At 41.8% G+C, this 21,224-nt stretch overlaps 3 protein-coding genes across 7 annotated transcripts in view; 2 read left to right on the top strand and 1 right to left on the bottom strand.

Moving 5' to 3' along the window:
- Positions 1-9,990, top strand: part of unc13d (unc-13 homolog D (C. elegans)) — a 17,697-nt gene extending 7,707 nt beyond the window's left edge. For all 3 annotated transcript variants that reach the window (XM_046068427.1, XM_046068429.1, XM_046068428.1), the window contains 27 exons: positions 413-593; positions 674-718; positions 815-886; positions 967-1,036; positions 1,118-1,222; positions 1,466-1,558; positions 1,657-1,757; positions 3,333-3,450; positions 4,083-4,204; positions 4,303-4,393; positions 4,475-4,531; positions 4,645-4,742; positions 5,092-5,143; positions 5,235-5,365; positions 5,818-5,935; positions 6,032-6,184; positions 6,286-6,381; positions 6,470-6,676; positions 6,781-6,855; positions 6,938-7,017; positions 7,152-7,266; positions 7,521-7,592; positions 7,730-7,813; positions 7,908-8,028; positions 8,130-8,253; positions 8,374-8,594; positions 9,416-9,990. In XM_046068427.1, coding sequence (XP_045924383.1) covers positions 413-593; positions 674-718; positions 815-886; positions 967-1,036; positions 1,118-1,222; positions 1,466-1,558; positions 1,657-1,757; positions 3,333-3,450; positions 4,083-4,204; positions 4,303-4,393; positions 4,475-4,531; positions 4,645-4,742; positions 5,092-5,143; positions 5,235-5,365; positions 5,818-5,935; positions 6,032-6,184; positions 6,286-6,381; positions 6,470-6,676; positions 6,781-6,855; positions 6,938-7,017; positions 7,152-7,266; positions 7,521-7,592; positions 7,730-7,813; positions 7,908-8,028; positions 8,130-8,253; positions 8,374-8,594; positions 9,416-9,528 — 2,915 coding nt within the window. In that variant the 3' untranslated portion in view covers positions 9,529-9,990. The remainder of the gene's footprint in view (positions 1-412; positions 594-673; positions 719-814; positions 887-966; positions 1,037-1,117; positions 1,223-1,465; positions 1,559-1,656; positions 1,758-3,332; positions 3,451-4,082; positions 4,205-4,302; positions 4,394-4,474; positions 4,532-4,644; positions 4,743-5,091; positions 5,144-5,234; positions 5,366-5,817; positions 5,936-6,031; positions 6,185-6,285; positions 6,382-6,469; positions 6,677-6,780; positions 6,856-6,937; positions 7,018-7,151; positions 7,267-7,520; positions 7,593-7,729; positions 7,814-7,907; positions 8,029-8,129; positions 8,254-8,373; positions 8,595-9,415) is intronic.
- unk (unk zinc finger) lies at positions 9,548-19,120 on the bottom strand. Of its 3 annotated transcripts, XM_046068431.1 has the most exons (16): positions 18,571-19,117; positions 17,834-18,043; positions 16,264-16,440; positions 16,036-16,163; positions 14,762-14,897; positions 14,535-14,652; positions 14,362-14,446; positions 13,951-14,258; positions 13,774-13,839; positions 13,464-13,647; positions 13,262-13,363; positions 12,945-13,127; positions 12,673-12,854; positions 12,283-12,543; positions 11,526-11,597; positions 11,275-11,412 (listed from the first exon to the last, which is right to left on the bottom strand). In XM_046068431.1, the coding sequence occupies exons 1-15, from the start codon at positions 18,717-18,719 to the stop codon at positions 11,526-11,528; spliced, it is 2,361 nt and encodes a 786-aa protein (XP_045924387.1). In that variant the 5' UTR covers positions 18,720-19,117; the 3' UTR covers positions 11,275-11,412. The 3 variants fall into 3 exon arrangements, with proteins under 3 accessions (XP_045924386.1, XP_045924387.1, XP_045924388.1); XM_046068430.1 differs by lacking the exon at positions 11,526-11,597 and having other exon boundaries at positions 9,548-11,412; positions 18,571-19,112; XM_046068432.1 differs by lacking the exons at positions 11,275-11,412; positions 11,526-11,597 and having other exon boundaries at positions 12,325-12,543; positions 12,669-12,854; positions 18,571-19,120.
- Positions 19,101-21,224, top strand: LOC123982691 (histone H3.3A). The gene is made up of 4 exons (XM_046068436.1): positions 19,101-19,251; positions 20,025-20,162; positions 20,260-20,413; positions 20,514-21,224. Exons 2-4 carry the CDS (start codon positions 20,035-20,037, stop codon positions 20,640-20,642), a joined length of 411 nt encoding a protein of 136 aa, XP_045924392.1. The 5' UTR covers positions 19,101-19,251; positions 20,025-20,034; the 3' UTR covers positions 20,643-21,224.

The following is a 21,224-nucleotide window of genomic DNA, read 5'->3' as shown; positions in this document are numbered from 1 at the left end:
CAGCTGAACTATGCTACGCTAATTTGCAAATCTTAGCATGCTAACATGCAAATTAAAACTGTGAACAGGATAAAAATGATGCATGCTGAACATCAGAATATTAGCATTAGCATTTTAGCTTGATGAAATTATTAGGATTTAGCACTTTTAATTAATTATTGTGATTGTTTCTTCAGATGATATTTATAAGTGACTCTGTAGTTGAACTGTGAAAGTACAGGTGTTTCCCTATCATGGCCGATTCCTTCATGATATGGACATTTAATTCTTCGCTTTCACTTCTTGTCGACTGTGTTGTGTGGTCTTCAATTTCTGATTTGTTCACCCGTGGAGTAGTCTCTTATTATCTTTGAATTATGAAATAATGTCATGTTACATATTGCTGCTGTGACTTGAGTCAACTACTTATCAGGTTTCAGTGACCCGTACTGCATGCTGACCATACTGGAGGACGAGGAGGAGAGTCGAACGCGCCGGTCCAGAGCCAAACCCTGTAAATCTGTTGTAAAGGACGCTGTATCAGATGACAAAATCTACCAGACAGACATAAAAAAGCAGACTCTTAACCCCATCTGGAACCAAACCTTCATACTGTGAGTGTAAACGTGTGTGTTTATGTCAAGTGAACCAGGTTGAAATTTCTCTTCCTTAAAAATGTTTCCTTTTGGTTTAGAGAGTTTGTAGACATCGTTGGCGCCAGCTTCCACCTCGAGATGTGGTGAGGAACACATCCAGAGCTCCATTTATTTTTTTTTCCTGCTTTGAAATATTCCTCTTCGTGACAGTCAACTTAACAGAGCCATTTCCGTTTCAGGGATAAGGACGAAGAGGTTTCACTCACTCAGAAACTAGAGGAGATCAAATCCAACTTTAATAGTTTAAGAAGGTATTACACTCTCACTATGACTCACACACAAACAGTTAACCAAGCAAAGCAGTTGAACTTTTGTACTTGCACCTGTTTAGGATGATCAAAGAGGCCAAAAAGGAGAAAGGCACAGATGACTTTTTGGGAAAGATTGTTCTAAAACTGAAGGTAGTAAATGTAATTACAATTTCAAATCTGCTAGTTTACTCTTCACTGTCTTCCCAGTCTAATACCACTATATCACTTTAGGATCTTCACTGTTGCGAAGATAACTGGTACAATCTGGAGCCCAGAACAGAGACGTATCCTGATCGCGGCCAGTGTCACCTGAATCTCAAGTTCATCCACAAAGCGGTAAAGAAAAAGTACATTCTCATCCTGTAACACTGCGTTGGTTTTATGTACATTGTATAACATTTCTGTGTGTAAAAACAATGTGCACCAATGAAATGTCAAGTGCTGGTCTTTCATGGTGAAATTTGTGCTAAAAGAGCAACTAGAATATATGGCCTCCAGTGAAATTAATGACACCAGCATTCAAGTGTGAGAAACAAGTAGAGCAACTTTAAGACTGGATTTGTGCGTTGTGGCTGACAGAGAGACGGGACGCTGAGTGCCGGGCGTAATGCTTACATCAACTACTGTGGGATTCTGCAGCAGTTTGTTCACGCTTACATGTCCAAGCAAAAGGTAAAGGACAAGCACGCTTTCATTTGTTGTTAGATTTAAAGCTCTTACTGTTCTTACTCTCTTCTTAACTTACACCTGTCTTGTTTTGTCCCTGTCAGAGTTCTGCTCCGTGGAAAGGGGCATTGTGTGGCGAGGCTCAGATTCTGCTGGAGCTCTATGCTACGCAGAATGACCTCTCACCTTTTCTCCAGGATCTGGCGTAAGCACCATGTTAATATCAAGCATACTTATAGCAGATCATATGAGAGTGTTTAGACAGCAACATAATATAATATTAAATATGTTAAGATATGCGCTGTAAATAAGATTTATAGTGAATTCAACATTGTTGTCTGGACAAATTATGTTTCTTTAGGGCAGGGCAATATTCAATTTTATAATTTATCCGCTTTCAGGATCTGTATGATCATATTTTACATAATTATGCAGTCCAAATGAATGATTCCACTTACGTTTCCAGAAAAGTTGTGATAGTTTTCACAAGGCAATAAAAACAAAAATCTGGGATTTGTTTACTCACATGAACCTTTATTTAACTGACAAAAGTACAAAGAAAAGATTTTTTAATAGTTTCAATGACCAGTGTAGCTGTATTTTGTAAATCTAAACAAAGTTAGAATTTCATGCCTGCAACATTCAACAAAAAATTGTTAAAACAAGATTGAAAAGTGCAAACTAGCTGGTAACAGGTGAGGTGTCATGATTGGATATAAAAGCCACAGGCTCAGTCTTTGCAAGTAAGGATGGGTCATGACTCTCCTCTTTGTGCCAAAATTCATGAGAAAATTGTTCAGTCACTTCAAAGGGAACATTTCTCTACGCAAGATTTCAGAGAATATAGGTCTTTCAAAGTCAACAGTACATAATATTGTGAAAAGATTCAGGGAATTTGAAGACATCTCAGTGCGTAAAGGGCAAGGCCGTAAACCTCTGTTGTGGGTGACCTTTACCCTCAGGCAGCACTGCCTAAGAAATCATCATGCTTCTGAGAAAAAGATAGCCACATGGGCTCAGTGTACAGCCCGCCTCCGCACCCAGAAATGCAACCTGAAACTGTACGCGAGGAGAAAGCCATATATCAATTGTATGCAGAAACACCGCAGAGTTCCCTGGGCCCGAGGTCATCTCAGGTGGACCTAAAGACAGTGGAACCATGTGCTGTGGTCAGATGAGTACACACTTCAGCTTGTTTTACATTTTCTATCCAAATTGTTATCAGCTAAAGGTGTAAAAGTCTGCATTTGTGATGGTATGGGGGTGCATCAGTGCCGATGGCATGGGTGAGTCGCATGTGTGTGGGGCTACCATTGATGCAGAGGCATATATTGGTAAATATGTTGCCATCAAGGGAACTTTTGTTGAGTGTGTTGCAGGCATGAAATTCGCTGGTCAGTAAAACTACTGAAAATCTTTTCTTTGTACTTTTGTCACGTAAAGAAAGGTTCATGTGAATCAACAAATCCCAGATTTCTTTGCATTTTGGAAAATATCCCAACCTTTCTGGAAATAGGGTTCATAAATAACGGATGGTTTTGTTTTACACATTTGAGTTGGAGTTGCCTGAAAAACATAACAGTGGAACAAAGTTTAATTCTGCTCCATATATCAAATAATATCAAATTAATTATAAATTGTGTAAAACATTTATTTCACATTCAGTTGCCAATGTATATCAATATCCAGAGATATTTCTATTGATAGCACAATAGAGGTCTATGTAACCACGTTGTCTTTCTGTTGCACTTCTGTGTCTGTGTTTGTGTATCCCTGACAGGAAGTGGGTGGCTTACAGTAAGCTGTACCAGAGTTTAGAAGTGGACTCGTCTGTGCTGCTCCAGCAGCTAACCAGTATAGAGTACCACTGGCATCAGCAGGAGCTGCCGTACCAACAGGTATAAACCCTCACTTCATTGTCACTGGTGGAATGTAACAAAGTACATTTTCTCAAGTACTGTACTAATGTGCAATTTTGAGGTGAGGAGTATTGCAATACTATACTTATATTTCACTACATTTTAGAAGCTGAAATTTTTTTACTTTATAACTCTACTACAATTTATTTGACTATTCTTACTGGTTACTTTACAGAAAGAGATGCATGTGTTTGGTTCATAAAATAGGATCCATTGTTACAGATTATACTACCCACCTTTATTTATATTAGTTCAAATTAGTTCTACCTGAACCAGCTATAAAATCCTGCTTACATGTTACTGTTTCAGCAGTAATAATCCAATATGTTTGTGGTGGCCATGAAAAAATACTTTTATTTTGGATGTTTTACTGCTACTGCTTCTAAAAGTAAAATTATGAATGCAGGACTTTTACTTCAATATCCTTAAGATTTTTACACCGTGATATCAATAGATTACTTAAGAAAAAGGAGCTGTAGACTGTTTGTAGACTGTTGACAGCGCGTTCATGCCAGGTCTTCCTGTTTTTTTTAACTAAAATATTCAAAAGAAACCAGCAGTTAATAACTAAGCACACATGAGTGTTGAGAAAGCTGTCATACTGTTTACAGAAACAGGAACTTGGGGACTCTCTTCATGGTTTCCTGCAGTATGGACTGTGTTTGGTGGCCAAATACAGAGACATCTTCCCCCCAACTCCCAGTGCTACTCCGAAACTACACACACTGCTCAGGTACACATAGTGATACATGTTTGTATAATTGCTGACATACTAGTTGTAATGAAATACATAGATTAAGTACATTACATGAATGTGTTTTTTCCCCCCAGAATCTTGGTCCAGATCTGTAAAACTCAGGCGTTTCAGAAACTGAACCCAGCTCAGTTTGAGTTACACGATGAGATCAGCGACGCCATACTGGTCAGTAATCACACTGAGATTATTACCAACAGTACGTATATTGTGAGTCTTTAATTACTTATAATATGACTTTTATATCAGACAGGTACACAGGAGTGGTTTACCATAAAAAAGGGTTTGCATCAGCCAATGACTAAGGTACAAGCACATCATGAAGGCCTTCACATTGTATTTTGAATAGAGGGTGTTGCAGTTTCTCGGTTTTACTTCATAATATTAAAGTATTATTGTTGCACCATGCTGACATACAGGAGCTGTCAGAGATTGTTAGCGCCCTCTCCAGTTTGATTGGGGAGGTGCAGGAAGACATAAAACACAACAAGGATGTCTGGAATCGAGTATTTGTCAGGTAAGGTGGAACAATTGGACTACAGGAAGTACTAGCGTTGACTTTTCTCTGGTAATAGACAGACATACTGACTTAGTGTAATCAGGTTTAATTTATAAACATGGCTGCCTTCCATTTTTGTCAGTTCCAGGGTCCTTGCATTGTGAATGCTGGCTTACTGGAATGGCTTACTGGGACACTTAAATGGAGGCATTTATAGTTAATGTTATTAGTTAGACCTGTACTTTTCCTGCTATGGCAAGTCAAAATGTCTGTGAGAGCTTTGGGCTGGCATTATTTATGATCAAACCATATAGCCCTAGGTATGTTTTTTAGTCTTGAATCAGCATGTTTTTTCTCATCATTATAGTGCCGTGCAAGTGGATGTGTTCACTGTTGTCTATAAAAAGTTTGACTCCCTGGTAAGTGGAACGTTTTGAGTCCCCTCAGCCTCCAGCTTTCTTGACTGATTTATTTTTAATGAATCAATCTTATCTCATCTTTCCTCCCTAGCTTGCTAAGGAGGTAAGGGATATCTTATCCCTGATTGAGGATCAGATGGAGCAGGCTCTGGCCAACAGCCTGTTCCCCGTGTACCTGAGCCTGCAGGCTATCCACAACGACAAGGCTTTCTTACAGAAAAGGTTAGTGATCGTACTCACACTGTACTCTACAGCCGTTATTCCCAGACTTCTTTGTCTGAGAGCTTTTCCCCTTCCTGATCTCCCTATCAGATGAGGTCAGCAGTCCTTCATCATAATTACCTTTAGGTAATTATTTTTATAGGTTTCCATTTTTGCTAATAATTTCCAAATAATAAATAATTTCCAAAGCTTAATGTAGCTGGTAGCTTACTCGTTTATTGTGACAATACATTTACTAAAGATCAGCCTCACACTATTTAACAGTATTTGGATGCTTATGATCAAATCACAATTTATATTTTAGTTTAGCTACTCCACAATCTTTCCACATACCTCCTGCAAACGGCATAAGTACCCCTAGCTGGGAATCACCGCTCTACATGCTGCAACTAAAACCAGAAAAACACTCCCACCATATTTACTGGAAAAAAATGTTTTTATTGTTGTTTCAGGGGATTACTTGAGCTGACGAACTTTCAAGAGGGCTTCAGAGAGGCGCTGCCTTACTGGCTGAACAACGCATTCAGCACAACTAAGGACAGGGTGGAGAGGGCTGTGCAGGTAGACCAGGTAACACTCATGTTTTGATGCTTTACCATTATAATAAACATTGTTTATTTCATCCACAGGCAGCATAATCATAGTTTTTTTAAACTTCCCCCTCAGCTCCAGCCCCTGCAGTCAGGCGCCGTGCCCATAAAACACAGTTCCTCAGCAGTGGACCTGGTGACATGTATCCAGCCTATCTGCCAGCTGTGGAAGCAGCTGTCCTGGCCCGACCCCGAGGAGGCCTTCATGCTCATGGTTAAGCTCACTGAGGTGCAGCATTCTTCCATTAACATGGTCCTAATCAAATGCTATACTGGTCATATGCTCGGAGTGTGGGGATGCTGACAGTTGGCTGTGATCTGTGTTTATAGGATGTGTGTAAGATTGTGGTGAACTACTGTCACATCCTGAAGGAGAGGGTCAGGGTGCTGTCGGAGAACTCTGACCACGGCAGCGCCATCAACATGGTAAGCGCAGGCGAGGAGAAAAGACTTGACTAGAAATATTCCTAATGCTGAATAATACACATCTCAAATCTTTCTCCTCCGTCTGTAGCTGTGTGTGGTGGTGAATGACTTGGAGCACTTACGGTCAGTGCTGACCCGTCTCCCTACGCAGCTGAACTGGGCAGAGCTTCGAGATCGGACCCAAAATGTCATAGGGGAAAGCCAGTTCCACAACACTCTGCCCTCACAGCTTCAGCAAGCCCAGAGTGTCCTCAGCCGAGAGATTCGCTCTGCTTTAGACACTCTTGGGAAAAAGGTTTGTAACATAAACACGTAACATTTGATTATCAGTAAATCCTCAAAGGCATAGAAAAGCCTTCAACATAACCTCTCCATCTGCCCTTTTGTCTGTCGCTCCAGTTAAACACAGACATTGAGACTCATGTCAGAAGCATGTCTACCAGGCGGAGGATTCCCTCCAAGTCCACAGAGGATGTAAGTGACCATCACTGCCAGTGTAGCACAAATACAGATGCCTTTTATGCATGCTTGATATCTAGCCTCTTCTCTGTTCTAGGCTGCAGCCCCTCTGATGCGCTACCTGGAGCAAGAGCTGCAGTATATGAATGAAAACCTGGTTCAGGAAAACTTCAACAGGTACATTGCCTGATTATCACCTTACCACGTCTTTCATTGTGAGCTGTGATGGTCCCAGGTGTTATTCATGTTGATTTAATCCAGCCTTTCACTCTGCATCACCTCATGAAATTGTGTTTTTCTCTTGTGTCCAGTCTCCTGACTCCTTTGTGGAATAACTCAGTGAAGATCCTCTACCAGGTGGCAACTCAGCATCAACAGCAAGAAGGGCTCATGGTGCTCTGCCAGAGACTGCTGTACACACTGCAGGTTGGTCCTCAGCCAAGCGGCCGTCTTCATTTTGAGGGCAGATGAGAGCTTTTGTAGTAAATTACTGTGTGCTCCGAGCTCAGAAAGATTTCCACAAAGTAACAGTCTGACATTTTGGGAAACAAGCTTTCTTGCTGAGAGGAAACTATAGCCAAATAAAGCCACACATCTAAAGCTGTCATGTAAAAACAACATGTTGGGGTTTACAGAGGGCCAAAGCTTCATGGTACACTTTATTTCCTGTTGAATTTCAGTGCCTGGAGCAGTGTTTCCACGCTGAGGGAAATGGGCTCCCCCTGACTACACTCCACTCTGATGAGTACAAGGCGAGTAACTGAAGACCACAACAGAGGGGATTCATTTGAGTGAATCGTAGCTGTTATCATGTCCAAGTTTCATAAGAATGGAATAGAAAACAAATGTGAAAACATTCATATTTTGTCTTTCTGTCCTGTGTGTCCAGTCTCTCAAAGCTTACCTGAATCACAACTCTCTGAGTAGCCGGCAGCTTGTGGAGAAGTTCCTTGAAAGGAAAATGTTGGAGCAGGTGAGACAGCCTCCCGCGACAAACGCTTCTGAAGACTACGGCAAACTCGTGCTAGGTGTTCAAACTTTCTTTGTTTCTCCTGCATGCACGACAGAAAGCGTACAGTGGAGAGAAATACGGTGCAGTCACCCTCCTCGCGTCCTACAGGAGATCAGACCAAAGACTCAGAATTGAGGTGTTGAATGCAGTCAATCTCTTACCGATGGACTCTAATGGTAAGACCACGCAGAACAATCACAGCCATGTAGATACGTTACAGCAAATGTGCCTTGCTATTCGCTGTGTGAGCTTTCCTGATGGCCTAATGTTTTTCCAGGTTTTAGCGATCCGTTTGTGCAGCTGTGTCTGGAGCCTAACCACAATTTCCCCGAGGTAGAGCCCCGCTGCACTCAGATCAAAAGCTGTGACCTCAATCCCCTTTTTGACGAGGCTTTTGAATTGTAAGTTCTCGTCTTATCACGGCTCAGTGTTCGCTCTGAACCTGTACAGCCACTCGCTTTCCAGAGGTCTCTGACCTCCTTCATCTCCATCCTCTGCTCTCTATCTCCTCTGTATAACAGTCTGGTATCCCTGGATCAGTGCCAGGCTGTAGGGGCTTGCCTGGTGGTGACAGTTCTGGACCACGACACCTTGAGTACAGATGACTTTGAAGGTGAGGCCTTCCTGGCTCTCAAGTCCATACCAGGAGTTCCAGGAGGAAGGGAAGGAGATGGACTCAGCTCACTGCCAGACGCTGTCCCTGCTCAGATCCGCCTCCCTTTGATGCATCCTAAACCTAATGGTAAGATCTGTCAGTGGGTTCAGACCACTGAAGCACGTTTTATATTTGTATTATGAATCAGGGTATGACTGGATTAACCTATTAACCCCCCCCCCTTTCTACCCAGTGTGCAATGTGTACAGTCTAACACAAGACATTATGGAGCATGACTTAAAGCTGCACTAATCAATATTTTAAAATTAACCATAGATCAAATTATTATGTGTACTGTGAAAAAGGGCCAGACTTTGCAGTTTCTCTATAGCTTTATGCAGTGTTTTAGTGTCTTTCAGTTCACTGTTTTGGTATTATGGCTTGTAGCTTTACTGTTGTAGTTCACAAGCTGCAGTCTCATCAATCTCATTTCTAGTTCAGTGAAGCATTTAGCAGCTCATCAGCCAGATTATCCACCGGCAGGATGCATCCATTACTACCAACTTGTACCGGGCCTGTGTTTTTATTATTGTCCTGGAATTTGATGAATTTGCATCTCAACAGTCACATTACGCCCTGTGGGAGGCCTTAGTAAAATATATAGTGCCTTTCTATAAACAGTAACCTTTGCTTTTTTATCATGTGCTCCCACTTTGGACTTTTTATTGGCAGAAAAATTATCAAATGGTCAAAGACCTGCAATGTTAATGTGAAAATGTCAGTTTGGGATATTAATTGGTGTCTAGTGTTTCCAATTCAGCTCAAACCATCAGAGCCATATTCTGTTTTTAGAAATTTGTTGTTTCTTTCAGATGATGTTGGCATCACTCAAATAGCAAATTCAAATCTAAGTGCCAATCTGACAATCCTGCAAGTCTGAACTTTGCTTCTCTGTATACATTTTGCAGAGGACAGCATTCTGAGGTTACTGGAGGCCAGGAAAGGAGAGCGAGAGGCTCAGGTCTTTGTGAAGAAGCGAAGACAGAGAGAGAAACAGTCGCTGGAGGGAATTCAACCATAACCAACACGCAGACAGTTTCTTCCTCCAAAAATATACAATTTGTTTTAATGATCTGTACCAAAAACAAAGAAAAATCCACTCAGAAGGAAACACTGGTGTTGGATGAGTTTTGTGTGAACAGTATGCTGAGTGGGTTTTAGCAAAGACCATCACAGTGATCATGAACACTTTCACACCTGCATTTAAACCTCATACACCTTTACATTTCTGTCTGCTTCCTGATCAGTGCAAGAGATAAGCATGACATCACGTAACTATGTGTGTGTGTGTGTGTATATATATATATATATATATATATATATACACACAGTACATTTGACACACTGAAATGTCAAAGATTACTACAACTGTAAAAATGTCGGCAGAGAAACCTGTCACATGTTGATTTTTAACATGGCAAATGGGCCGGTTTTAACAAAAGTGTATATGTTTGAAATAAAATGAAAAGCATTTAAGTAAAAATTTCAAATATGTAATTTTAAAGACTACACAAGTTGACTGAGTACATTTGCCTTGATTGTGTTAACATGCTTTCCTCTTCCAGTTTCTGTAGAAGAATATTAGAGAAAACCTGAGTTTCACAGAGGCCATCTGTTGTGAATTTAAACAAATATTACTACATTTTAAATATTTTCTGTTATTATTCAACAGACAATTTTAAATTTATTTTACTTTAAAAAAAAAAAAAAAAAAACACAAAAAAAATCTATTCAAATTCAATATAATCCGGGCAAGCGCTACCAGCACACTGGTAAGACGGCCCCCTTTTGGCTGTAGAGCAATACAGGCTCATTGTCTGGACTAAATATGCCCTTTAAGTGTTTTCAGTCAGACCTGTTGATTTTGTTAAGATATCTCATCACTCTCACAAAAAGGCTGCTAACCTGCCCGGTCATCCATCCATCTAGAAGGTTTTGAGATCTTTGCTGTCACACAACACAACAAACTCTTTCCAGAAATGATAAATGCAGTTACTCATGGTACTCTGAACTGGATGTAAACACACAGAAGAGTGAACCAGAGTGATCCTACCAGGCCACCAAGCATCACGTAGTTATACTTCTGCCAAGAAAACAGCTGGTAGTTTTACATTCACTTCTGTGTCGTCACAAAGCATGTGCATCTCATCTCTGAGTACTGGTTTACTTTATTCTATGGCATATACAGTTAGTGGGCTTACAATTGCTCTTAACTGTGGATTATCACAAGTAAATATCTTGATTTCTGGAAAGAAATCACACTTAAACTATCCAGATGGACAGATAACGCTGCAGAAATATGTTTTTCCTTAGGGTGGGCGTATGCTTTAAAACATATCAAAATATGATTTAGAACTATGTATGTAAGTGTTTCATAGTCAGGGTTAGAGAAGAAATAACACAGGTCTTAATGTTATTTTCACAAATCAAGAACATGGGTAAAGAACAGTGTTGCTGGTCAAGAACAATAACTAGTAAAATGTACTGGTGTTCCACGGCCAACACTGGAAAAATTGTTAATCCTAAATCGCACATTAAGAACTTTCACTTAATGACCTGTGCTCTCTAAGCTGGGTATTCATCAGTAAACATCATCTTAAAAATACAAAAACCAGATCAGTGCTTGAAGTTGTTACGTTATAAAATGACCTCGACATAATTTTGATTGGCGGTTGAGATCCAAGGCTGGTATCTGTGGAATCAGGACCGACTGGTCTGGAATCTGCGTTGGTCTGAGCGGGTTGTGAGGTCAAGAGAGCTGCTGCTCCAGGGTCTGTTCAGGGCAGAGCGGGCACTCCGTAGAGGTGGAGCAGGTCTCACATTGTAGTCCATGGCCACAGGGCAGTGACACTGAGCCCTGCTCTCCACATGTCACACAGCACTGTCTCTGTTTCCTGTATACCACCTTGGAAAACACAGAGGGAAAGATTTAGATTAAACTGAAGAATGTTGGATGATTTAGGCCACCACACATTTTGTTCACCTCCAGTCTCTCTTTAGCCTATCTTTCCTGCTAACCTAGCTGGGCAGTGCATCTCTTGGTCTGTCTGTGTCTTGCTTGCCAGCCACTTCCAGGACTGTGTTCTGTGCCTGACAAAAGTGAGGCACACATGTACATATCATTTTAAAATAAGATGATGATTATCTAGTCTCTCAGTCAAATGTTAAGCTACAACTCTGGACTTACGCAAGATGGAAAGCAACAGATTGACATTGATTATCGGTTAAATATTGAATTTAAAATGAATTGATTGGCTGGAATAATTAGCAGAGAGCAGAGCCAAAGCTCAGTATATTTTAGATTTTCTACAATTTCTTATTTATATTAATCTTCACTTATCTAAGATTCTATAGAAAAATTCTATTCTATAAATATTGTTTGTACCTCATTATGTTCGAGCACTGTGGTGTCAGGTGTGACTGTGTGGCAGTGGCAAATGGTTTTCATGGCTCATGAATCAGGTAGGAGGGCACCAGGGAGTCATGTCGATTTTAATTTTGTGCTGGTGCTCCTTAAGTTTTCAGTTGAGAGCACAAGTGCTACTAGTGGAAAAAGTTAGTCTGCAGCCCTGCCCGGTGAATTTTTATTTATATAGACTGGCGCCCTATGCGACCGCCTATATGGCCTATGCCTTTAGCCAGCACTGAGAAACCTGGATTCTGACAGAAACAATTTAATCAGAACACACCATGTTAGGAGCATATAAGTTTAGGTTTACCATGCAGGTCTATATGTTGACTTAAGTACATGTAAGTTATGAGTCTATGGCATTACCTGTTCCACAGCATGTAAGCAGCTACAGAGCTGAGCCTGCAAACTGAGGACCGACTCCAAGGGAAGTCGGTGTAATAGCTGGAGTTGGTGCAGTGCTAAATGGGGGTTGTCTCCACTCCTTATGCTCTCCAGTGCCTCCTGCAGGAGGGAAGCCTGTCTCTGTGCCTCCTCCTCAGCCTGCTTGGCTCTCTCGGCTTCCATGGCTAACCGTGCTGCATGAGCACGGGACTCCTCTGCATCTGCTTTCAGCGCAGCCCACGACTACAAGAGGTAAAATACAGAATATTCGTTCGAAACTATACATAACTTTGCCGGTCACTGCAATGTGCATAAACATGCAAGTCACTGCACACAAACAGCCATTTCACTCATGCCCCACTACCTACCTACCTGAGCTGTGTGCCTCCAGCTGTGACCCCACTGCTTCAGTGTCCTATGGGCTTCCTCCAGCTCCTGTTTGAGCCTGGAAGTGTCTGCACAGGGGCCAGAGGGCAAAAGGGTTGGGGGGGTGCCAGGGGAACCCTGGCCTGATGGGAAATGCTCCCAAATATTAGTGCTCATACCATTCAGACCTACAAAGGAAAGAATAAATATTAACAAAAGAATGAATCAATAAAAACCCTCACTACACCACTTAATGTCCTGACTCAAATTCCACAAACCTAAAGAGCTATGAGATGGTCCCAGGAAGGTGCTTTCTGATTGGCCAGGTTGTGACAGGTGGGAAAAGAATGGTGAAGCGTGTGGTCTGATTGGGGGAGATGGTGAAGGGGAGCTAAAAGGAGCAGAGCTGCTAAAGGATCCGGGGATATTGACTGGGGCAGAACTCTGGAACTGGCTACCTCCTATAAAGGCAAAGAGATGTAATAGTTATGAGATATGTTTATTGTGCATATACATTCTGATAAATTGTGTACATTTTTTAACATTTAAAAACTGTATGTAGTTCTGTGTGCTTATTTTTGTGTCTTTGAAATACCCAGCATAACTCCAACACTGGGCAGAGCAGAGCTGCTCTCCAAGCTCCTCTCCAACGCCGACACACCAAAATCATTCAGGTCAAGATCATCCAGGGCTGACTCTATAATACACACAACACCAGAACAAAACAGTTATTTCAGATTTGGTTATGTCACGACCGCTTCAAATGTGGATTCCGAATGTTGCACATCTTCACTTACCAACAACTGACTCTACAGTCTCACTAGTGGGGTAAAAGGGAAGGGCGTTAGCGTTCATGCCTGAGGAGATGCCGGATCCCAGGGGGCCGAGAGGGGCAGGACTGGGCGGTGTGGCGGCCAAACTGGAGGGGATGCTGGATGACAGACTCAAAGGGCTGCCCACAGGGAGAAACACTAACAAGTCCTGAAAGAGAACGAATGTGGTATTTGGAGAAACAGGTGTTACTTAATGCTTGTGTCCTTGGAGCAAGATTATCACAAACGCAGAAATCAGCATAAAAAGATAAAGAGTTCAAGGTTGTAACTGTACCTGTTTGCTTTGTGTTGATGCCAATTCTCTGTGGCGCTGCTCAAGAGCAAAACTCCTTTGCTTAGCCTGAAACCACAAACAATACAAGAATCATAAGAACCGAACAGTATTTCTTTTGTTTCATTTAACAGTATCATAAAGCCCATGTTACCCTTTTTCTTTGTCTGTACTTCTCACCTGATCTTCCCTCTCAAATCCAGGCGCTCTGCCATACCCTCCCTCTCCCGCCCAAGGAGACGGTGGCTCTGCTCCTCCACTCACATCCTCACATAGAGACAAAACGCTACCCAGCAGTCCCTGCTCCGCTACACATGACCCTGCAGATGGGTAGAAAGGGTCTGAAACAGATCCAGAACCAGACCTGGGCCCCATGTTGTGTCTGCTGGGACTTGAAGAAGCTTCCTGGGTGGGAAGAGGGTCTGGAGGTCTTGAGGGTGGAGGGGAGCTTGGTGTGGGGAATGACGGTTCCTCTGGAACAAAGGGCTCTGGCGGAGGTTTTAAAAAGCAAAATAAGAAATATGTTAAATTTCAAAATGAATTATCAGACGGTTGTTGAGAGGTGCTTAGAAATGTATTGTGGGGACTTACTTTCAACATGAGCAAAGGCACAGAAGGGCCCTCTGGGACAGCTGCCACACTGCTGCATGTCATTACACTTAGTGGATTTATAGATCTGGAACAAAGCAACAAATCAACACCTGTTGATATTTCTGTGATTTCTTATCTGCGATTCTATAAGGTCTCTGCTGAAACACACAAACCTCTGGGTGGAACTGTTGTTCTGTTCTTGTGTGGCAATATTGACATCCCTCGGCTCCCTCACATTTACTGGGATCTCCCCATTCCTCACTCTGTTTCACAGCTGGACATGGCAATGCTCTGTGGCGTCAGAGACAAACAACAACTCTGTCAAACATATTCACAGTCTGGAAAAAAAACAATACCATGGGCTTCAAACATTTTCCTTTTACATGATGTAACGGAGCACCTGTATTTGTGTTTGTGTGGGCTGCGTCTCCTGTCTTTACTGTTATGGTAGTATGGACAGGCATAACCTTGACGGCACAGACGCGGTGGTTTCTTACAGAGTTCTGTCTTGTAGTGGGACAGCACGTAGTTGTTATCTAGAGCGAGACACAGAAGGAGACAGTGAGGCCTGGTCAAGAGTCATCAGATCAAGATTTTTAACAGTAAACAGGAATGAGGCTGTTTTACTGCGTTTAGAAGGTTTATACTGTGTTAGTACATATGAAGCACAGATGAACCCTGAAGGCTAAACTCCCCTAGGCACATTGCAGCTGCAATGCAGAGCTGAATCAGCCTTTCTATACAGTGCTTGTGCTTCCACCAGATATACGCAGCATGTTTTACAAGAAACCCAGAAGCTGCTCTCCACTCAGCTCCACGGAGAATACGTGGCTAGAGCGAACCGGGCAAAAAGTCAGACACAGAACGGTCAATTTTCATAATAAAACACCCTGTGCAGACTCCCGATCATACACAACAACAAACACAATTAAAACAGACAAAAAAGGAAACCATTTAACTATATAGGCTTCTTACTCATGGTAGAAGTGCAAAAACCAAGGACAAAATATCAAATCAATAAAATCTGAGCAAGTCAGCAAATTCTAGCAGGAAAAACACTTCTGAAATGCAACCTGAGTGGTATGAAGCCGTGCAGAGGACGGAACAAAATCGGGTCACAGAGGCAACAATAGAGAGCAGTGCCCGGTGGCATACAGACGTGACCTTACCATAATAATCACCATCAATGGTAATGTATCTTTTACATGACACCTGACTACTACTTCTGACTAGCTGTTAAGTAAGGCCGTGTTCAGACCAACTTCAGCCCTACATGAAAAAAAACCCCAGCCTTTTCATTCATTTGAATAAGGTCAGTCTGGTGATGCATTAGGGTGCCAACGCAGAGGGCTCCAGTGGAAAAAACATACAACGACTATAATGCAGCGTCATCAGATACAGTGCTGTGTTAGCCAGTCAAATGCATGCAAGTGCTCATTCCTGGTGGTTATGATGAAAGACAAAATAGTTGCCTATCTGACAACTATCCAGAGTAAAATCCTGTCTCAGAGTATTATAGTGTTTTGGCATCTGAAAAACCTTCAAACTCATGGATCTGAATCATATTTCATGTGTCATCAGTACCTTCAGCAACACGTTCCCACCAAATGCAGCACCTTGTGTTAATTTAAAACAGGGCTGAACACCTGCTGGTGTGCTGTAACACAGATTTACCTTGCCAGCGTGGTTCCTCACTCAGGGTCTTCTCTATGAGGGCTGTACTTGCTGCCTGCCCTGACTGTCCATCTCCTCCTCCCTCTGTGGCCCCCGAGCCTCCCTGAGAATCCATTACCTGCACTTCTCTGTAAAATTCAAAGAAACTCTATAAACAACTACATCACAGACACTGATATGATGGTAGGTGTGTGTGTGTTACATGTTAAAATCAAGTTATTTTGGCACCTGATATCATAAACAGGGCTGCGCAGGTCATGAGATCCATGTGCAAAAGCACAGTGGGAGCCGTTTTTGCTGCAGTGGCCTTTTGCATCTGTTTCATGGATGCAGGATCCTGTCTTATAGTAGCGGAGGTGGTATCTTCGCTCTGTGTCACCTGCTGTCCGATGTAGAAACGGGCATCTGGAACACACAGAAGAATCACATTGAAATCATGGATCCAAACATAAAGACATACAGGCCTTTTCAGGTAAAGAGTGTTCAGTATATGTATCGTATACCAAGGCTGCGACTTACAATTATCAACAAATCTGCCAATTATTTTCTTGATTAATCAACAAATTGTTTTGCATGTAAAATGTCCAAAAATTGTGAAATATACATCACAATTTCCCATGTCCCAAGGGGATAAAATTGCTAAAAATCCCCAAAATATATATTTACAATGATCAAGAAGCTAGAACAGCAGAAGTTTGGCATTGTTTTTTGTATAATTAAAAATAAAATATTAGGATACCTTTATTTAACCAGAATATAAAGTCATTGAGATTAAAAATATCTTTTTCAAGAATGTCCTGGTCAAGACAGCCACCAGCACAGCTAACAAGGTTGTAAACATAAAAGCATAAAAGATGAGAAGATTAAAAAAAGAACCACAGACAAAACATTAGCACTGGTCTGCAGCAGACAAACCATCTGCAAGTATAGAACACTGACAGAATATTATTGCTCTTGTCCAAACTAGATTAAAATAACTGTTTGTTTTTTTCCAGCTAAACATAGGTAATTTTCCATGGGTTCTGTCCTAGAGGTTTCAGAACTCGTGCCACCTTTGTGTAATGGTGATTGTTTTTCTCTGCAACGAGGCAATTTGAGAATAGTACTGGAATCTGGTTGGAAATGCTCACTTGGCACTCCACCAAGTGGTTCATTAGCATGTTTTGAAGACATCTCACTTTGACTCTGAATCAACTTTAATCCTTTGCATTTACATCCCATTGTCTGTGATTGTCACCAAGAGGGTGTCATAAAGAACAATAAAGACATTTCAGTCTCAAAGAGACCCAGAGAGTTAGACAACAGCTATGTTCAGGTGCTAATGTTTACAGTGAAGATGTTGCACCAAACACCAAGGTGTTCAGCTTGACTTACTATACTGAAAAAGGTTCTTTGTCATGCTATGCTCTACACATTCTGGTGATTCGCCTGAGCAATTTGTGATTTAAATGTAAAAGGCTTACTGTTGGAGATGAAACAGGAATGATGCTTTGAATTACAGGAAGATTTAACCATTTGGAGTTAAAGAGGCTTCTGCAAACCCCAAAACACCTAGTTCCATGGCCGCGTAATTCATTTTACTGTAATTTACTTTTATACACCCACTACAGAAAGTGTTTCACAATCAGTCACCAGTGTCATCTTCCCGGGTACAATGTGGCTAGCACTTCAGTGCAAAAACAACAATAACTTGTAGGTGTAGCTGTAGGTATAGGTGACTATTGAGGGGCCCATGATAATCATTGCAAACATCATGTGACGCAGTTTTGTACAACACTGAAATCTCAGTTGTACTCACTCATCTCCATCAGGACAGGTGCCTGTTCCCTCATCATATTTGGTACAGTAAACGTCTGGGCTGTAGTTGAAGGTTCCATCCCGTCTGCGGATGGGCCTGCGGCGCCGCTGGTTCAGGAAATGCCAGTGGAAACAGGAAAAAGGCCTGTGTTGTGTGCATTTATGCTGTACGAACAGGGGGCACTGCTCAGTTCTGAACTCTTTTAGATATCTACGAGAGAGGGAAGCAAAAAGATAGAGTGGAATATATTTCTAGCCAGTGTTACTGTCTCTTACAGTTTATTACACATGCAAGAGTGTATTTAAATGTATAGTACATTACGAAATCATTGCTTATAGTTATTATATTTCTAGGGGCCCCTATACGTCTTATCCTCTGCTGCTGAGACAAATCTCTTCCACCGAAAATATAATATAAAATATAACTTAACTAGCATTAAATTTATGCAGCAGTGAGACATATCCACAAATACATAACTGGAAGTAACGGTGTGCTGTGCCACAAAGCTTGTAAGAAAAGGCCACTGTTTGTGTGTAAGGTTAGGCCTCTTTCTCAAGACCTGTTCCGGTTAATATAAGCACATTATCGCTGAATAGGCTTGTTTCAGTCACTTCAAACAATACAAAGTTTATCACTCGCTGATTTTTTCAAATACAATTTAGCTGTGGTTTGATATTTGCAACTACACGTGAGGTTGTGTACACATAGCTAGCTAATCCAGCTAACTAGCTACGTACGTGTAATGTTGAGGTTTCTCGGGCTGCACGTTCAACACGGTTGCGGGAGATGTCGAGCCCCCTGCGGATGAAGATGAAGAGGACGAGGAAGGTCCCCCGGTAGTCGTCGCTGCCGAAGATGATGGGGGCTGTGAGTGTGTTTTAGACATTTTACCCGTTTAAAAGCCTAACAAGAACCTTGTTTTTAGCTTACTGGCTAGCTATTCGTATTAGCTTCGAAATCCGCATTCTACAACGATGTGAGCTTGCGCAAGGCAGGAGGAAGTAGTAGCAAAGGGACAACTAGGAAAACACGGAACTATGGGACATGAAGTTCAAGAATAACTTTACTTATGATTGCGAAGACCACGGGACATTAAAGAAGTGAAATCAATCGACAATGCATTAAATAGTTCATATATCTGTTTTTGTAAAAAAAACAAAACAAAACCGGAAACATCAGAGAATAAGACGGGACCGAGTTCACGTTTGTGCTTTTTTATTTGCTACGTCTATGTCGATTGGCTGTTCTACACGTCACTTTTAAAGGTGCACCAATGAGCGTGTAGTAGTCTGTAAGAATGACGTCACAAAAAAGTATTAATACTCGGCCGCAGCCTCCTCTACACATTACAAACCGTTTTCAGCGGTCACCGCACTGTTAGCCACAGCTATTGCTTCATACCAACCGACGTCCTAAAGGTAAATATCACCTATATGTCCTTGCTATTTTAAAAAGTACATGGATTTGTTGTCATTACCGTGCTATGTATCTGGGAATCATGTTTGTGTTTACAGGCGTTGTTTGAGAGACAGGCCGACATGTCGACCTGCTTATGCTAACGCTAGCTAAAAATAGAACAATGGAATCTCCCACAGTTGACGTTTCTAGTTAAACGTCACAGTCAGCTCGCTAAACTAGTATAGCGTAAACAAGCCCAACGTCAACTGTAATTAACAACTGAAGTTTAACTCCTATTAATACGAGCCATTAGCTAATTAAATGGAAGCTATTGTATGTAACGTTAGAGCTGAATCGAGTCAATGTCGCCTGGGAGAGAAATGAGAAGCTGTAAAAATGGCGGAGTAGAAAAGCAAAGACTGACTAACTGGGTTGGTATATTTCAGGCGCCGAGTGAGACGCTAACGCAGTTAACGTTAGTGTGTTTGCAGCGCGCTTGTCTTAAAACAGTTGAAGATAAATGGTGCCATTACTTTGTAGCAAAGACATAATTTAGTTTTACTGATGACTCTTAATTAGGCCTTGCTGGTAACGTTGGACTAGAACAGTGTTTATAGGGAGAAGCGTATCAAAGCAAACGCCTCCCAGTGGTTACATTAATCTTGGGGGAGGGGAGGTGTATTTAATCGTAGGCTAACGTTAGCGTGTCCGATCTGTAACATGAGTTTCTTTCAGTTGGTTTAACGTTTAGTTATTGGTCATACTAAGATAATATCGGTTTCTCTCACTGTAGCAAGTACGAGATGGCCCGTACCAAGCAGACTGCTCGTAAATCCACCGGAGGAAAGGCGCCAAGGAAGCAGCTCGCTACCAAGGCAGCCAGGAAGAGCGCCCCGTCCACGGGGGGAGTGAAGAAGCCCCATCGTTACAGGTGCCCCAATCAACTCTAATACACTTTTTTTAATCTGGCATGTACTCCTTTCGTGTTTACATATTTGAATACTAAACTTAACTCCTCCGTTGTCTAGGCCTGGAACTGTGGCTCTGAGGGAGATCCGTCGTTACCAGAAGTCCACTGAGCTGCTTATCCGTAAGCTGCCCTTCCAGCGCCTGGTGAGAGAAATTGCCCAGGATTTCAAGACTGACCTGCGCTTCCAGAGTGCTGCTATTGGAGCTCTTCAGGTGAATAAGACATAAAACTTAACATTCAGAGTCCTAGTACTGTTGGGCCAATATGCACAGTAGTTGCTGTGACCCTAATGAGTTTGTCTTTTTCCAACAGGAAGCCAGTGAGGCTTACCTGGTGGGTCTGTTTGAGGACACCAACCTGTGTGCCATCCACGCTAAACGTGTCACCATCATGCCCAAAGACATCCAGCTGGCTCGTAGGATAAGGGGAGAGAGGGCCTAAGCAGCTACTTGTGGCTGTGTTAAGACAAATTATCCTATTTATCGTACTTAACCGTTTTGTGGCATTTTTATTTCTTGGGTGTTTTTTACAAGTTCTTTTTTGAATTTTTGTATCGTATTTTAGATTGGGACAATTTACAATCATTCCACAAGCCTGAGAATACTTGGTAGGTAGGATGTTGCAGTAGGAGTAGCTACCTATTTCATCATGGATCATTACTACATGTAAACCACCATACCACATGTTCTGTTCTTTGTGGGTATTGGGCATCCTCTGGGAATGGGAGTTGTCCTTTTATGTGAGGATAATTCTTCGCATCTTCCATGGGGGGTCCAGGGTTCCCTCACCCATCAACCATTTACCACAAAATGCCAGCATGTCTTGCTCAACAGGTCTCACGGCAGTGTCTGTATTGGCTGCAACAGTTGATACTCTACACTCTGTGACGAGCATGGCAGACCTCCCTGTATTTTTCTGGACTGCTTTTTACATGTTTTTCAACATAAATCTTGGCAGCTACATTTAATACTATTTATGAAAATGTTGTCACATGTCTTTCTATTAAAGGTCTCTATGAGTAAA

The sequence above is a fragment of the Micropterus dolomieu genome, linkage group LG14, assembly GCF_021292245.1.
Source record: "Micropterus dolomieu isolate WLL.071019.BEF.003 ecotype Adirondacks linkage group LG14, ASM2129224v1, whole genome shotgun sequence".
Lineage (NCBI taxonomy): Eukaryota > Metazoa > Chordata > Actinopteri > Centrarchiformes > Centrarchidae > Micropterus > Micropterus dolomieu.
This window is presented reverse-complemented; position numbering and strand designations above follow the sequence as displayed.

What these genes read in the sequence shown, in the direction of transcription:
- unk (XM_046068430.1), bottom strand. Translation starts at nt 18,719, where the DNA reads ATGTCTAAAACACACTCACAGCCCCCATCATCTTCGGCAGCGACGACT. An exon ending in AGCCCTGTTTATGATATCAG is followed by an intron (nt 16,164 to 16,263) that starts GTGCCAAAATAA and finishes TGAATTTTACAG; the next exon opens with AGAAGTGCAGGTAATGGATT. An exon ending in CATCAACACAAAGCAAACAG is followed by an intron (nt 13,648 to 13,773) that starts GTACAGTTACAA and finishes GTTCTCTTTCAG; the next exon opens with GACTTGTTAGTGTTTCTCCC.
- LOC123982691 (XM_046068436.1), top strand. Translation starts at nt 20,035, where the DNA reads ATGGCCCGTACCAAGCAGACTGCTCGTAAATCCACCGGAGGAAAGGCG. An exon ending in AAGAAGCCCCATCGTTACAG is followed by an intron (nt 20,163 to 20,259) that starts GTGCCCCAATCA and finishes TCCGTTGTCTAG; the next exon opens with GCCTGGAACTGTGGCTCTGA. An exon ending in CTGCTATTGGAGCTCTTCAG is followed by an intron (nt 20,414 to 20,513) that starts GTGAATAAGACA and finishes TTTTTCCAACAG; the next exon opens with GAAGCCAGTGAGGCTTACCT.